The sequence below is a fragment of the Haliotis cracherodii genome, unplaced genomic scaffold, assembly GCF_022045235.1.
Source record: "Haliotis cracherodii isolate W230 unplaced genomic scaffold, xgHalCrac1.p SCAF_20, whole genome shotgun sequence".
Classification (NCBI taxonomy): domain Eukaryota; kingdom Metazoa; phylum Mollusca; class Gastropoda; order Lepetellida; family Haliotidae; genus Haliotis; species Haliotis cracherodii.
Genome location: NW_027266276.1, coordinates 635,566 through 653,837, shown reverse-complemented (window position 1 = coordinate 653,837; position 18,272 = coordinate 635,566). Strand labels below are relative to the sequence as shown.

Below are 18,272 nucleotides of genomic sequence, written 5' to 3'. Positions count from 1 at the left end.
AGACATGAGACATGAGACATGGGACATGCAACTTTATTTCGGTACTTGAAGGCCAGGGTCCCATGGTACAATAGACATACCAATTACCAAGGTTACACGATTTACACCCGTTATACATACATTACATACATAACGGTTGACTACCCAATCCATTTGTGCGACTCCGCAGTCCATACAGACTCCCTGCTGGGACGGTAGTCGGTTATCTTCATACGTTCACACACAGTAACTCTCCCCTCCACTCAACAAGTCCAGACTGCGTAGTTGCTGAGTGTTTTCAGATAGGTGAGTGTTGATACAAATTACATTTTGATTTGATTGTTGTTTTACGTCGCTCTCGGTAATATTCCAGCTATATGACGGTAGTAATCGAATCTGGTCCAGTGATAAACATGGTCGATCTATGCAATTGGGATACAATGACATGCCTCAACTTAGTCAGCGACCCAGACACCCAATTCCGTTAGTCGCCTTACGACGAGCATGGGTTGCTAAAGATGTATGCTTACCCGGATCTGCACGGGGCGTGGAGTCATTGAACACAGACGTTCTATGAAACGTTTCTCTAAAACATTCATCAAGGAGGTTTACATACTTTGTTGATCCCAGTATCCATGAAATCGTCTACAAATTATCCAGGTCTGTCCTGCCAAGTGATTTGTTTGGATGTCCGTTTTAGGATTATATATCTGTAGTTGTACAAGCACGTATTTACAACAAGTAACTCACCCGCGATTCCTGTGTTATTTAGAACGGCTGGCTTTGTGAACGTTACATTCGGATACATTTGAAATTTATTTTAAGTTTTTAATTACTACTAAAAATATGCCCTTTGCGGCCCCACCGCCATGTTGGTTACAGTACAGAGACCCCCTGAACTTAGGGGTGTTGCTACCCAGCCGGGTATGCGCCGGGTCTGCGCCGGGTATGCGCCGGGTACTTGACGTCCTCACGTCCCCACCGCCTGCAGCATAAGACAGAGGTCCAGGATTGTCAATTCATTGTTCTTCCGTCGGACAGAACATTTCAGAAGAAACACAATCACAATGTTATTGTCGACCCACATGTATATATCATTCACTAAGTAGCCTCGACAAAGCTGAAGTTAGGCTGAAGTTTGGAGTAACAGAGACATCTTTCTATGAATGTTAAATACACTCTTTTCACTGACAACGTTTTATAGAGCTACATAGACGGCAGCCTGTTATTGTTTGCTCTACACGCACTGCTGAACTGCAGGGGCTTGTCAGCCACGCACACAAAGAAGTTACTGAACTGGAGAGACGCTCGTGGCTACGATAACGCTACATAAAACGAGACATATCACGGAAATGTATCATTGGTTTGTGTATGCGTAGGTCAGAGAGAGAGAGAGAGAGAGAGAGAGAGAGAGAGAGAGAGAGTGAGAGAGAGTAGGTCATAGAGAGGGGGGGGGGAAGTAAGTAAGAGAGAGGAAGAGAGTGAGGGAGAGAGAGAGGGGCGTGGGGAGAGGTGACAAAACATGAACAAAATTAAATGATTTAGGACATTCATGTCTTGAAAATTGTACAGGCCATGGTAATTCTTTACATGTGGCAGGAGGAAGTAATACAGCACAGTTTACAGTTTATCACTGCAGAATCAGAATCGTAAATGGATTCCGGGTTAGACAACGTCCCTCAGAGCCTATGCTGGTCGTACGCGGCGACCAAATGGATAGGGTGGTCAGTGAAATAGCCTGTCATGGTATCATGCTCACAGTATCGACCACTGGATTGTCTCAATTGTTTAAAGGCCGTCTTCATATGGCTGGAACATTTCTGAGTGTGCCATTAAACAAAAACATAAACACATGCCAACATGATGTACTGTGGTACATGGTTGGAGAATCGAGGATGAATGCCATAATATATATTTATGGTGATCGTAATGACACGAAGCATACATAAAAATATAATGTAAATCCACACTTTGAAGTTGAAAGACCAGTATGAAAAAAAAAATAAGTATGAAGTTTTCTTGAATGTCTTTAAAGAATTGTTTCCTGTTTCATGTTTACGATCAAACTGCGTTTTTCAGACTCATCTGATAAAATAGGAAACTCCGGATGAAGCTTCATAGGATTGTAATTGGTATGTAAAAATACTAGAAAAAAAGCACTAGACACCATATTGTGACGGTGAACACGAGTGACAGTGAAATCGCCTGATCTGCTTCATGCGTGTCATGAAGATCCGGCTTGAAATAAGAAACAAACAAAAAAGGAAACAAATTCTAAACATTCTCAAAATTTAGATCTGTGCATAAAGAATGAGAGAGACAAAATACTATCGACAAGTATGTATGACAAGAGGGATAACAACTTTCCTGTTGTCATATTTCCCTTTATATCGAGTAATATTCCAACGACTGCAATGGTGTCTACATTTCACAACTTAGAATCATGAGGTACAAACTGTTTCTAAGTAGATTTCAGGGAGCGTTATACGGCTCTTGCCCAAACGATGTTTGATCAAGGTAACAACATTTAAGATTGTAGTAAATATAAGTTTTCCAAACATGGAGGACCATATGGTTCCGTGTTGGTTCAGATGAACATATGACTTGCCATTGCATGTGTTTGTTCAGGTGAATACTTAACTTGTCATTGCATGTATTTGTTCAGGTGAACACTTGACTTGTCATTGCATGTGTTTGTTCAGGTGAACACTTGACTTGTTGTTTTCATCTGTATGAACAAATCGCCTCACTCGACAGTATTTTGTTGTGCTTCAGTTTCCGGGGCACTACTTGGTCTGGTGTATGTTGTTGGCTATTTAAAGCGTTTACGAAGAAACACGAATGTGCAGGGTAAGTGATAAATGACGAATCGATAGAACATGTTGGTATTGTATGGTAATGGTGCAGACAACCAAGAAAGACGACAGGGGTTTGTTTATAACAATGAACGTTTGATATGACTTGATCAATCATGAACAGTGCCCCTATGATTGGTCAAACATTCGTTGATACGGCGTGGCATGGTCCGAATCAATCCCAGTGACAATGTTCGGGGTTCCCGTCCACTCCTCATGAAGCGCCTGACCCAGTTCGGTTAACAAGAGGTTAAGGGAGGCCATTGACGTCGGCGTACACATCTCCCAATCATGTATGGGGAAAAGGTCAGAACTCATGGCTGGCCATTGCATTCTTGTCATGTTTTTTTTCTGCTGGAGGTAATCAGTTGCGACACGTGCACTGTTGGCATAGGCATTATCGTTTTGAAAGACCAAGATGGCGCGCACACGACACAACTATTGGCGCCAGTATGATGTCTTGGTAGTACAGTCAAGTGGACCCTTTCCATCCCTATATCATTACAGACATTTGCCTTAGATTGATGCTCGCATGACGTTCGTAAGGACGCCTCCAGACACGACCACGCCTATTCATAAAGACCAGAGTAAATAGTATCTTCGATTTCTCAGTTTTATGCTCTGAAAACTTATTATGTCTGGCTAGAGTGTGTCGATCTGGTAACGGTGGTACAAACCTTGGTAGATGCAGATCAGCTGCTTGTAGTGAGTGAGTGAGTATGGTTTTACGTCGCTTTTAGCAATATTCCAGCAATATCACGGCGGGGGACACCAGAAATGGGCTTCACACATTGTACCCATGTCGGGAATCGAACCCGGGTCTTCGGCGTGACGAGCGAACGCTTTAACCACTAGGCTACCCGACCGCCCCCAGCTGCTTGTAAAGATTTCTAATCGTCTTGGCAGGAACTTGAAATCCGGCCACCTGCGGCCAGTGAACGGCGCTTTGATTGGCTGTTTGGGCTTAATTTGGTAAAGTCTGGTTTCTGATTAACCAATCCTGGTTGACCTAGGGCCCCTGTGCGGGGCCGATCATTTTATCTCTGTGGGAACTTGTTCTTCAAATCACACGCTGAGACATATTGAACGTATTAACTACCTCTCAATAAAGCATGCCCCGGAGTGCAATGTGCAATGTTTTTAGTGTTTGGGGCGTTAGATTTTGCTTTCGAAACCTTATGTCTTTGGCTGTCATTTTACAATGGGAATGTATGAGTGATCTCTCAAATATGAATAAGTGAACTAAAATTGTCTTCTGTTTTTGTTTTCAGAATGTGAGCACAGGGACACTGAACATACAGCAGTGATGCAAAGAAGGAAACTAAAGGGTAAAAGTTTTGTTACTCGTGCCTAGGTTTTGCCGAATGCCATCTACTATGTCAATATATAACATGTCTAATCAAACAGTACAAAATGTCCCCGGAAGGTCCAGGTTTCGATCCCCAGCCGCGTCATACCAAAAGACGTTAAAAGATGGTACTTGTTGTTACCCTGTCTGGCGCTCGGCATTAAGGGGCAAAAACAAGGACTGGTCGGCTCGGAGTCAGTATACTGTGTCTGAGTGGGGTATTCATGTTGAACTGCGGCATGGTATCTCAGTGAGCTAGCACTATAAATCGGCATCAGTCCGGACTAGTACAAGCAGCCACACACACATACACGTACATGAAGTCGCTATATAAGTGCAATAATCTTGGACGAGACGTTAAACACCATTTCACCTCACCTCACCTCACCTTTTCATATAATCTTTTAAAAAGAAATTAAGATCAATTTTAGTTCATCAACATTCCCAATTGCCGGCACTGACGTGGACACCGTTTTAGCTTTCTTATTGTCCGTCTGTCTTATTCTAATACTTGACTGTAATACCCTGTACAGTACGCGAGAAACGTTGCTAGTGGTCAATAGCATGGTTGTAATTAATATTAAATAATTTATTGAAAAAATATGTTTAAATTTTGATCTGGGTAGTTGTATACTTTACCTGTGATACTTACTTGTCGATAGGTATTTAATCATAATTATTAATTAACTTGTCCTCATCGCGATATTGCTGCAATACAGCCGATGAAATGTAAAATGTTAACTCTCTCACTCACATTGATCGAGAATCTATTGTTAGCAGGCCACCGTCGTATGACAGGAATGCTGCTGTGCGTCGTCGAGACATAATCTTACTTTTTGATGCACATTATATGACATGTTTACCCTATTCGCGAACACCTGGTGTCTTCACTGATATAATGTTTGCCTTTTGGGTCCATTGGAATCTGTTTCTGCCCATCGTTGGGACTAATTGTTCTCTGGCGGTGACGTATCGTGTTTACTGATAGAGCAGGACATGCTTACTATGCTTGCGATGTGACGGTGCCAGCACTGAATTTCAGTGATCTATTTAAACACAATTTTCACCAGCAGTTTGCTTGTTATGTCATAGGTTTCTATTTCGGCAGATAATCGAGACTGAATATTCTCTGGTGTTGGTGTTTTGTATTTACTTAGAAAGTACTGCCATGGTCACACGTTAACGAGGTGATAGTACCATAAAACTCTTTATTAGGGCCATGACACAATATATTAGCTTTCGCAGAAATCCATAGATATCCGCGGGGTATTTTCCCGCGGACTGTCCGCAACTTCTTCGTTTATTATTTCAATTTTGCAGCTGAACTTTTGCAATGTAGTGTATATTCATAAAATGCTTTAATAGTGTTTTTTAATACGATTCCAGACAAGCAGCTTGTGTCGAGTACCAACTACGAAACCGAGGTCAACCAGTTAGTTGACATTTTTCGGGAGAAAGTAGCAAGTAAGATTCCATAATTTCATAACTAAGAAATAAATAGACAATGATTTGATTAATTCCCATAAATAGATAAGTCAAAACAAAAGAAATCAATCTTTTCCCAAAACGTTACTAGTAAAGATTTCAAAACTTATGATTGATACCATAAGTTCAAAGTACAGAGTTGCATCCCTTGGGCGTGCCATGACCCCACTGTCTTGGGTTTGAATATCTAATTCGCCCTGATCATGATCATTAGGTTTACAGCACAGTTCCCGTTGTCGTGTTAAAATAAAGTGGTAAACGTCTAATACCTGCATCACGTTGGGCTTTCCTCACCCATCAAGCTGATATGCCATGATATAACTGGAATACTGTTCATAGTCGTGTTAAGAAACATCTCAATCATGTGTAAATTCACCAGAACAGTTGTAAGCTTTGAAGTGTAATTCAATGGTTGCTTTCTAAACACTGTTTCGTTTAGTTGCATGCCTGTTGGTCATATTTTCTTTGTTATAATGTTTTCTCTTTGTGAGTCAGCCCTGAAGAAGAAACATATTTGGTCCGAGTTACGCCCCTTTCCACGATGCACAGGCAAAGAGAAAAAAGCACGTAAGAATAACACGTGTTGTGCTCTAATACTTCCTCCTGCCAAATGCAAAGAATTACGATTGTCTGTACACTTTTCAAGATATGAACGTCCTAAATCTTTTAATTGTGTTCAAGTTTAAGTCACTGCTCAGCTCTAGCTGTGTGTATGTCCGTCCGTCTGTCCGTCCGTCTGTCTGTCTGTCTGTCTGTCCGTCCGTCTGTCCGTCTGTCTGTATCTCTGTCTAACCTACACATATACAAAGTACAGTAAAGTACGGTTATAACGAACTCAAAGGGACCATTCATTTAAGTTAGTTATATCCGTAGTTCGTTGTAAGCATATATACTGCATACATGCAACAAATCACGGGACTAAAAATAAGTTCGCTGTATCGGTAAGTTCGTTATAAGTGTTTTCGTTATAAACGTAGTTTACTGTAATGATAAACACACACACACACACACACGTTCTCCCTTTCTATTATTAAAATGCGATAATACGTACTTTTCTTGTCAGTGGACATGTGCAATGACACAGCTGCCTGCAAACACCCACTTCCGGCGGCTGACTGCCAAGAAAACATCCGCAATATTCTTACACCTGTAACCAAACTCAAAGAGGGGGCACTAGGAAGGATAAAGGATGTTTTCAACATACAGGAGAGGAGGAAATATGCTTTTGTCACGGCAGCGTCAGCGGATCACTTTGATGAATCCCAGGAGATGATCATGACTCTGGACAAATACATTTTCCCTCATTTGAGCAACTACTCCTTCTATTATTACGACATGGGGCTGTACAGAAGTCAGGTCAAACTGGTAAGCAACTATTTCATAAGAAAATCGATGGTAGAAAAAATGCAACTAAGTGAGCTAAATTGAAACCAATTGAATCAGTAGTTATAGTTTAAGGAAGTTGTAGTTGTAGTATGTATAAAAGTAGACGTGTTTCAAATGTAGTAACAGTAGTGCTATAAATCGTAGTATGTAGAACTAACTAGTGGTGATAGATTAGAAAGGTAGTGTTGGTTGCAACACCATTATATTCGTACAATTCACGCTTTTCTGCGGCAGCTAATTTCTTTGTTTTTCGTGATAGCTTGTCTCACTTTTTTATTTGGCTTCGCGTTCGTTTCATCACGTGTCTAGAGGGCACGGGTGGCCCAGTCGTCTAAGGCGCCGTGATTGTTGCGTCTCTTGGGCACGCCATAAACCTATGATTGTGGGTTTGAATCCCGGTTCGCCCCGCTTATGTTTCTAGGTTTGTCAGCACCATACCCGTGCTCGTGGGTTTCACCGAAGTGGTAAACGTCCTGCATCACTTTGGGCTTTCCTCCCACATTAAGCTGACACACCGTGATATAACTGGAATAGTGTATTAAGCGGCGTTAAACCCAACTCACTCACTCACTCATTCATCACGTGTCTATCCCGTGATGTCAAAGATATCTTCTGCCCTTCATTTGATGCTGAATGATCAAGGACTGAAGTTGGGTCGGAAATCAAGCGAATAAAGTTCTGATGTGAAAGAGTATATTTATGAAATTACAAGAAGCTTATAGATCGAAGTCATACTTAAGACGTTAACACCAGAAGTGAGGTAAAATTAATAAGATTGCTTCTATTCAAGTCTAAATTTATAAAAATAATATAACAACAAAATAATTTGGGGAATCGTATATACCAAAGGCACATCTACATAATGTGGTGAATGTGTGTACTATAGGATATCTATATAAACAAAAAACAACAACACTTATCAAGTTCTGTCCCGGAAATGAAAGTTAACCCACTGCTTTCATTCAGTTCAGTGCTATGTCCAAACTAATAAAATTCATGTAAAATAAAAGAAATATTCGGGGGAATCATAAAAAGTAAGAGGCACATCTATACAATATGGTGAATGTGTGTATCAAGTTTCATAAAGATGTCTTTCATAGTTTCCGACAGTCACCGAAGTGAGGTGAGGTGAAATGGGGTTTGACGTCAGGTTCAAGATTATTGCACTTATATGAATTAAGTATTTGAAGTAGTAGTGTTGTTGGCAGGTCTAACAGTTGTAGAAATAGTAGAAGTAGTATTAGTTGTAGCAGTTGTAGCTACAGCAAATGTGATTTTTGTTATAACAGTTATATTATCTGCAAAGAGGAAACCACAGTAGTAACAAGTCATGCTAATCAATACAGTTAAATATGTATGATTTATCTTCTGTCCCCATACGTCTAAATGGAAAATCTAAAGCAAAAAGTAAATTGTGACCGATTTTTTTCATTTCTCTATAGTAATCAAACTTTAATATTTGATCATTTTGTATTTGTTTTGAATAAAGCCAAATATAGAAAATATACTCACAAAGAAGAGTTGGACACTTATTTACAAATTATTAATTCAAGCAAATTGATGTTCATTTTTATATGAAATATTTTCAGCTGGAGAAATATGGAAGGGCTGTAATAAAACGCTACCCGTTTGATTTGCTGCCTGATCGGTTTTCCTACTTGAAGTGTTACACGTGGAAGCCAATCGTTATGCAGGTAAAGTCATAGACATACATGTCTCCCAGGCACACACTGGGTTATTCCTCTGTTAGTATTGGTATTTACACTCACAGACAAGCTTTGATAATAGGTGGAATACTTTCCAAGATTTCGCGGAGATTTCGACCCTTTTCGCGAACAATGGGTGTCATTACTGATTTTCAGTGGACCGTTCATATAATTGTCCTAGCTATTTTGCTTTTTATGCCAAATTGAATTTGTACCATCGGATAATCACGATTACCCATTCTCTTGCATTGACGTTTTAAATATACTTTATTAAAGTCGTGGCAGCTAAGACCCGGGTTCCATTTTCTATATGATAACATGTAAACATGCGTTCCATTTTCTATATGATAACATGTAAATGTGACAAGTCTGTTGTTGGGGCCTTCCGCCGTGACAGAGATGGGTCACTGCGGAATTAAACTGTATTCACTCACTCACTGTGACATTAGGGGTGACTCTCAGGCCCTTGTGTCGTTGCTTAAATATGTCTACATCAATTAATATCACGAGTGTCAGAGATGCACGTTCCAGTTATACCTTTACACAAGGCCAGACACACCGTACAGCACCGCTCGCCTTGTGTCGCTGTTCCTAAAGTAAAATAGCAAATCATGCATAAACACTTCATATCTGCCTTGTATAGGGTGAGTATTCTATCCATTCCAATACATGATACCTCCCAATTCTTTATTGCTATGGAATGATATCAACCGAAAGCTGTTGACTTGCCACCTTGAAGCCAACTGGGCACAACTGGCCTACATCAGACCCGCACAGAATCGAGGTATGATCAACTCTCTGATTGGTCGATATTTGAATTTTGGGAAACACTCAAACCGCGGGAACAGTAAACAAAAATGTTCCTGTACTAAACTGAGGACACACTTAGGCGTATGGTATTAACCGATCATGGTTTAGTTATTTAAGGACAACAATACCATGTCCAAGAATGTGGATGCATTTTGGCTTCTTTGGAACCTCTGCAGAGTTTCATGTTATTGAGGAAGCATGTTCAAATGGCTTCTTAACCTGCCGTTACACTTATCCATATGTTGCGCCAGTGGTGACATTATTGTGTTTGCAAAGTGAAGGAACTTTACCATACAAATGACTACTTTTGGAGAGTTCATTGTGCAAAGACAAGGGGTTCAGGTCTTAGGATCCTTGTTTTTGCATAATGACTCTGCCACGGGTAATCAGTGTTTTGTTATACCGAAATTAAATTTTAAAGTTCTTAATTTCACCTATTATTTACGTTATTTTATAAGAATTACAATTCAGTCTCGATCTTCTACAGTAACATTGCAGTACATTGCCACTCGCAGACGTCGTGTTGTTTTCTGACAGACGAAGTCAAATATTGACTACCTGACAGGTCAATTAGTGATCATGTGTCCACTGAGTTTTCGAGTTCAGTGTTAAGTCACGTTGTTTGAACAAACCTTTTCGTGCCAGTTTTCTGTTGCTTCCTCAGTGTTTAGTTCATTGTTTAATCACGTGATAAAGATTAACCAATGAAATCAGAGCTTCTTACCAGGAATTTAACAAACTGTAATGAAACATATGTCAACACCTACATTATCCTAGAAATGAATATCTTACATATTAATGAAGATTGTGGTAATGGCGGGTGCTGCAAGTAGAGTAGGTCATGCCTACCCTGTTTTGCCAACATCAATTTTGACTATTTTGCCTTTCACTCCCATTGGAATCTGTTTCGTTAGCTATTCGAGAGTGATTCTTCTCTGGCAATGACATCTGATTCCTTACTCTGGTGTTTGATACCCTGCTTCGAAGCAAAAAGGCGCACGCTTTCTGAGTCATTGAAAGACATGTGGCATGGCACAAGTTAACCTAAGCTCAACAGAACAGCTGTTTTCTGTCGATATTAATTGTGTTTTAATTCTTTTGAAGCGTCATTGTAAAACATGTCGGTAAGATAAATTCGTTGCAGCGGGATAACTCGGGGTACACGGGGTTATCCAAACCCTAACGCGGGAACTATAGGACCCTATGTACCCGTCGTGATCCTGTTACAACTTATATTATACTTTGCAAGCATTTACTGGGACCATTTATTATTACTACAAGCCAGTGACAACAATAGAAAAGCCTGACCAGCGCTCTTACTACAAGCATACTGAGCTGGGGACTTGTTACCCTGTGGCGGTGTTGTCGAGGGTACATTTATTAAGAAATATTAAATCTCTGCGTTATATAATCATATCAGTAGATAAGTAAGTTTTATGTAACTATATTTTCAGGCTCATTTTGACAATGCTGAGTACACAGTTTGGCTGGACGCCTCTTCAAGATTCGACAAAGGAAATCCCCGAGAAATGTTCAACTTGCTGAAAGAAACAGGTGTGCTTATGTCACCATGGCCATACCCATTTGCACAACATTGTTCAAAGCACATGTTTTCTTACTTCAACACTGAACCATGCCACTTTTCAGTTTACCACGAATCTGAAAGCGGTTTTATAATGTTACGCAACCAGCCATTTACAAGACGTCTGATAATGGACCCATGGGTGGCGTGCGCCGTGGACCCAAACTGTATGTGTCATCCAGGGGCAAAACAATTACTTTCGTGTTCATTTCGCACCAGGAAGTATGGGAAATGTCACCGATATGATCAGTCAGCCATAAATTTGATTCTTCTACAGATGTTCAGAAGGAATATAGATTCTGTGCAAATCCCGAAAAAGAAATATGCACATGTATCTAGGAAGAAAGGACTCTTGTACCTTAAAGACCTCCACAGGACCACGCCCAGTAAAAAGTAAACCGTCAACACAAAAGTACCACACGGCTTCAAAGCTGTAGTTAGACATTGTAAATTAGGAAAAGGTCAAATGCCCGTTGGAGACAGAACAAGCACTTCTAGCACTACAATATACTGGAAGAAGCGGTGGAGTAACCTAGTGGTTAAAGTGTTCGCTCGTCACGCCGAAGACCCGGGTTTGATTCCCCACATGGTTACAATGTGTGGAGCCCATTTCTGGTGTTCCTTGCTGGGATATTGCTGGAGTATTGCTAAAAGCGGCGTAAAACTATACTCACTTACTACAATATACTGGACGACAAAGCTCTCCCTTTACATTGGGAAAGAAGAGTGTATAAATACTTCTTTAATATGTGGAATGATTGCTGATTCTAGAAATTGAAATGTTCTCAAAAGATGTGGATCTCTTTTTATTGTTTTTGATATTGTTTAACGCCACATTCAGAAATATTCCTTCCAGGCAGCCGACTGCGATCTAGCCTGACCACCCGATCCATTCAGTTGCCCTTTTGCGGTTCGTGGTCGACCTCGACCTACAGCAGTAAGTTTAATAACGATCACACATTACATTACTACCACCCTAGCCAACCAACCCAAAAATAGAAGAAGACATTGAGTTTTATTTGACGGATTCTACCCAGGTCTCAGGAGGACAATTGCGTTACACTGCCTCAACCCCCTTCACAGTAACAGCCACGAACAATATCAGTTACACATGCATTTTACCAATTTTCATTTACTGGTATTTATATACAAAATATTTCAATCTAAACGTAGCAATCAATGGGCGATCTTTTTGTTCCAAAGGGCAATAACTCTCCTTTTGATATGATATAAGCGACGGTCCAAACTGTCGCTTCCGGTCTGGTTCCCGGATCTATGCGCGCTGCGCCAACTACTGACATGTAGAGACGGAGCCAAGGTAAAGAGTTATTCTGTTGCACCTTCGTTCAAAAACGGTCGTTTACTACTGAATATTTTTAACTACCACATATTTTGTAGTGATTATTAGTTTATAATAACAACATTTGTTGAGTATTCAACTACAAGACGAATTGTCACTATGGAAGATAGCGGGAAAAACGTCATGAAAAACGGTATACTGCAACGGTATTTTCTACGTCAGAAAACAGCCAGGCATTTTGTCAGTCAGGGCTAACATATTGCATCGATGAAATAATGCAAACTCATTTTATTCATCATCCTTTGTGTTATTTCCCACAACAATTCAGGCATTCAAATCTCAACAAATACTACCATGGACTTCAATTTCATAAAATTAGTGATATGCCTACCTTTGCAGCACACAGACATCTTTGACAGGTCTTTACCAATGACCTATATAGTAAGTATACATCCGTGCCTTTACAAATACTTTAAGGAGAAATAACTTTCAAAATAATAAAACAACTGATTTTAAATGTTACTTTTTATATCAAAATTAAAGTTGCATCTGAATATTTAAATTTATATTATTTTTTAGAATAGGCCAAATGAAAATCTACCATGCATCTATTAATCACTCAGTTACTCAGGTGCAGTATACATACTAGTCATCATACTTTGAAAAAAGAGATTTACCCATATTATTCTGCCCCTTATAACATGTGTCCCACCATTAAGTGCTCTGAGTCATCACAGGTGTTAATTCATTGATCCATCATTTCTTACAGAATTCTGATACTCATGATCTTAAAATAGTAGTAAATTACAGAGATTTGTCCCAACAAACAACAAATCATACTGACTACCCCACAAAATGTGTATGATGCATAAATAGATGTAAATCATTGTTTTATCTTCTTGATCATTGTTTTATCTTCTTGTTTTATATAACATTATATTTATTTAAATGTTGACAAATTATTTCCCATACATACCAACACACTATCCTGCTGTATCTAAGTATCCTGATTTTCATTCAACAGTATTTCAAGACACCTGTAATATAAAGTATATTTTGTAGATATTATTATCATATAGCAAATATGAATTTAGAAAGTTAATCATCAAATCTTCTGATGATTAGATAAATGCAAATTGAACCCCACAATCATTCCATGTAGATAAATGGATTTATTTATGTTATATAACAGATTATACTTACAAATGTTACAGTCAGTGTCTATAAACAGGCCCAATATGCATATTGACTGAAATTTTTAGTCAATGTGCATATTGATTGATTCACTCAGGCAAGGTATATTTTTTCTTAAATTTTCATTAATTTATTATTGCCTGAAAAATAGGACCGGATTTTAGACAGACTGGCTGAAATGAATTAGACTGCATAATTTAATCTCCTCAATTTAATTTTGATCTATTTTGATCTTATCAAGATCAAAGTAACTTATGCAAGAAATTAAAAATGTTTTCACAATGAATTGAATGATTCTCCAAACATGAGAGAATACTAGAGTCCTTTTTTATGTTACTTATTTTTATTAGAATAATATTCAGTTCAGAAACAGATCACTGCTGAAAAGTCATGCATGTGTAATCAAATACTAGTACACATGTACAAGTATGCCGAGATATTAAATAAAATAATAAGAGTCATTGTGCAATGCAGATATCTGTTGGTGTGAATAGAAAAAAATAACATTCATAATTTGTTTTTGTTGGAATTTGAAACATCAGTTTAGAACAAGGAAACATAAGAAGCAAGGCCTAATGAACTTAAGAATCAGCTTTATCTGTGTTACAATCATATGATTATTGTCAATGCAAACTGGATGTAGACACTGCAATGTTAAGACAATCAACATTATAGAGATTGACAATTAGTATGAATATATTGTTTTATTTTATAAAAATTGTAGTTGGTACAAATACTCTTGAATATGTATTTTAACTAATATATAGGGTCCTCTGTGTCTGAAAATTATTTTTTTCTACTTTGTAAAATTAAAAAAAAGGCCAAAATAATATATATCTTTCATTGATCATACTGGAATATAATCATGGTAGTATTTGGCAACAAACAGCTACCATTAATATACATAAACTCCTTTTATACAACATGCACCAAATAACCCTTAATATCTAAACAGATTTCAGTGATTTCTTACATGTGTTGTTGTCAATTTTCACAACATTGAGGCTACGGGCAACTTTACGTTGCATAAGACCTTCACATTTCGCGTACCGCATCGCCTTAGGCTGTACATAATGAAATGCATGCATATGATGTAGCCTGCTCGGCAATACTACAACATAGATACAGGAACGTATACAAAATCTACTTTATTTTTAAAAGTGTGATATTCATACATCAAGGGCAACACTTTCAGTACCGATTGCAAAACGTCAACAAAGCGACCTGGGATGAACGATCAGCTGATTTCATCGCATCGCTTCGAACGCCTATCTAGTGGTTAACTATACAATATAATCAGTCGTGGTCATCCCTGATGTATAACTATATCAAGGAACATATATTTCCGGACATGGCAATAGATAAATAATTGTTTAGGCGAAAAGATATACTGTCTGCGCACAAGCGTGACCGGTGCCGACAGAGGTGAAGATTGTACTAGTTAACTGTCTATAGGCGTCATAGTAACATGGAGTGCTCGTATCGCGCATACCACATGCGCCGCCAGTTTAAGGTTGGACCGTCCGGGTCAGCGCACATAGCGGGTTAGTGAAGGGAAGATAAATTGAAAAAGATCGCCCATTCAGTGTCCTTAAAAACGATTAATTTAATGAATGCTAACATTTTTTGAAAGATCTCTTGTCAGGATGATGTCAGACCCAAGGACACATACAACTTCGATAAAGACAACTCTGACAAGAGCCACAGTAACAGAAAAGATTACATTCAGAAAAAACTCATACAAAATATATTGTTACATATCCATATACCTGGGTGGTGCACCGATCCATAACCGACTATTAGGCAACGCCTACTCCTGTTAAAGGCACGTGAACTAGGGAAACATGATGGTCGACATGACCTATTGGATTGGTGTGAGTCACGCTTCACGCAGCCAGCTGTTCACAGTTGCTGAGTGTATTCAGACTGGTGAGTGTTGAAACATATTACATTTTGATTTGATTGTTGTTTAACGTCGCTCTCGGTAATATTCCAGCTATATGACGGTAGTAATCGAATCTGGTCCAGTGATAAACATGGTCGATCTATGCAATTGGGATACAATGACATGCCTCAACTTAGTCAGCGACCCAGACACCCAATTCCCTTAGTCGCCTTACGACGAGCATGGGTTGCTAAAGATGTATGCTTACCCGGATCTGCACGGGGCGTGGAGTCATTGAACACAGACGTTCTACGAAACGTTTCTCTAAAACATTCATGAAGGAGGTTTACATACTTTGTTGATCCCAGTATCCATGAAATCGTCTACAAATTATCCAGGTCTGTCTTGCCAAGTGATTTGTTTGGATGTCCGTTTTAGGATTGTATATCTGTAGTTGTACAAGCACGTATTTACAACAAGTAACTCACCCGCGATTCCTGTGTTATTTAGAACGGCTGGCTTTGTGAACGTTACATTCGGATACATTTGAAATTTATTTTAAGTTTTTAATTACTACTAAAATATGCCCTTTGCGGCCCCACCGCCATGTTGGTTACAGTACAGAGACCCCCTGAACTTAGGGGTGTTGCTACCCAGCCGGGTATGCGCCGGGTATGCGCCGGGTACTTGACGTCCTCACGTCCCCACCGCCTGCAGCATAAGACAGAGGTCCAGGATTGTCAATTCATTGTTCTTCCGTCGGACAGAACATTTCAGAAGAAACACGATCACAATGTTATTGTCGACCCACATGTATATATCATTCACTAAGTAGCCTCGACAAGGCTGAAGTTAGGCTGAAGTTAGGCTGAAGTTTGGAGTAACAGAGACATCTTTCTATGAATGTTAAATACACTCTTTTCACTGACAACGTTTTATAGAGCTACATAGACGGCAGCTTGTTATTGTTTGCTCTACACGCACTGCTGAACTGCAGGGCTTGTCAGCCACGCACACAAAGAAGTTACTAAACTGGAGAGACGCTCGTGGCTACGATAACGCTACATTAAACGAAACATATCACGGAAATGTATCATTGGTTTGTGTATGCGTAGGTCAGAGAGAGAGAGAGAGAGAGAGAGAGAGAGAGAGAGAGAGAGTGAGAGAGAGTAGGTCATAGAGAGGGGGGGGGGGAAGTAAGTAAGAGAGAGGAAGAGAGTGAGGGAGAGAGAGAGGGGCGTGGGGAGAGGTGACAAAACATGAACAAAATTAAATGATTTAGGACATTCATGTCTTGAAAATTGTACAGGCCATGGTAATTCTTTACATGTGGCAGGAGGAAGTATTACAGCACAGTTTACAGTTTATCACTGCAGAATCAGAATCGTAAATGGATTCCGGGTTAGACAACGTCCCTCAGAGCCTATGCTGGTCGTACGCGGCGACCAAATGGATAGGGTGGTCAGTGAATTAGCCTGTCATGGTATCATGCTCACAGTATCGACCACTGGATTGTCTCGATTGTTTAAAGGCCGTCTTCATATGGCTGGAACATTTCTGAGTGTGCCATTAAACAAAAACATAAACACATGCCAACATGATGTACTGTGGTACATGGTTGGAGAATCGAGGATGAATGCCATAATATATATTTATGGTGATCGTAATGACACGAAGCATACATAAAAATATAATGTAAATCCACACTTTGAAGTTGAAAGACCAGTATGAAAAAAATAAGTATGAAGTTTTCTTGAATGTCTTTAAAGAACTGTTTCCTGTTTCATGTTTACGATCAAACTGCGTTTTTCAGACTCATCTGATAAAATAGCAAACTCCGGATGAAGCTTCATAGGATTGTAATTGGTATGTAAAAATACTAGAAAAAAAGCACTAGACACCATATTGTGACGGTGAACACGAGTGACAGTGAAATCGCCTGATCTGCTTCATGCTTGTCATGAAGATCCGGCTTGAAATAAGAAACAAACAAAAAAGAAAACAAATTCTAAACATTCTCAAAATTTAGATCTGTGCATAAAGAATGAGAGAGACAAAATACTATCGACAAGTATGTATGACAAGAGGGATAACAACTTTCCAGTTGTCATATTTCCCTTTATATCGAGTAATATTCCAACGACAACTTAGAATCATGAGGTACAAACTGTTTCTAAGTAGATTTCAGGGAGCGTTATACGGCTCTTGCCCAAACGATGTTTGATCAAGGTAACAACATTTAAGATTGTAGTAAATATAATGTTTTCCAAACGTGGAGGACCATATGGTTCCGTGTTGGTTCAGGTGAACATATGACTTGCCATTGCATGTGTTTGTTCAGGTGAATACTTGACTTGTCATAGCATGTGTTTGTTCAGGTGAACACTTGACATGTCATTGCATGTGTTTTTTCAGGTGAACACTTGACTTGTCATTGCATGTGTTTGTTCAGGTGAACACATGACTTGTCATTGCATGTGTTTGTTGAGGTGAACACTTGCCTTGTCATTGCATGTGTTTGTTCAGGGGAACACATGACTTGTCATTGAATGTGTTTGTTGAGGTGAACACTTGACTTGTCATTGCATGTGTTTGTTCAGGTGAACACTTGACTTTGTTGTGCTTCAGTTCCCGGGGCACTACTTGGTCTGGTGTATGTTGTCTGCTATTTGGAGCTTTTACGAAGAAACACGAATGTGCAGGGTAAGTGATAAATGACAATCGATAGAACATGTTGGTATT

At 39.3% G+C, this 18,272-nt stretch overlaps 1 protein-coding gene across 3 annotated transcripts; it reads left to right on the top strand.

Moving 5' to 3' along the window:
* Positions 1 to 220: 220 nt before the first annotated feature.
* On the top strand, positions 221 to 11,841 carry LOC139470261 (uncharacterized). Of its 3 annotated transcripts, XM_071252606.1 has the most exons (9): positions 221 to 285; positions 2,059 to 2,111; positions 2,755 to 2,829; positions 4,106 to 4,162; positions 5,569 to 5,646; positions 6,163 to 6,234; positions 6,731 to 7,032; positions 8,643 to 8,747; positions 11,024 to 11,841. In XM_071252606.1, the coding sequence occupies exons 2-9, from the start codon at positions 2,087 to 2,089 to the stop codon at positions 11,546 to 11,548; spliced, it is 1,239 nt and encodes a 412-aa protein (XP_071108707.1). In that variant the 5' UTR covers positions 221 to 285; positions 2,059 to 2,086; the 3' UTR covers positions 11,549 to 11,841. The 3 variants fall into 3 exon arrangements, with proteins under 3 accessions (XP_071108707.1, XP_071108708.1, XP_071108709.1); XM_071252607.1 differs by lacking the exon at positions 6,163 to 6,234; XM_071252608.1 differs by lacking the exons at positions 5,569 to 5,646; positions 6,163 to 6,234.
* The last annotated feature ends 6,431 nt before the right edge of the window (positions 11,842 to 18,272 follow it).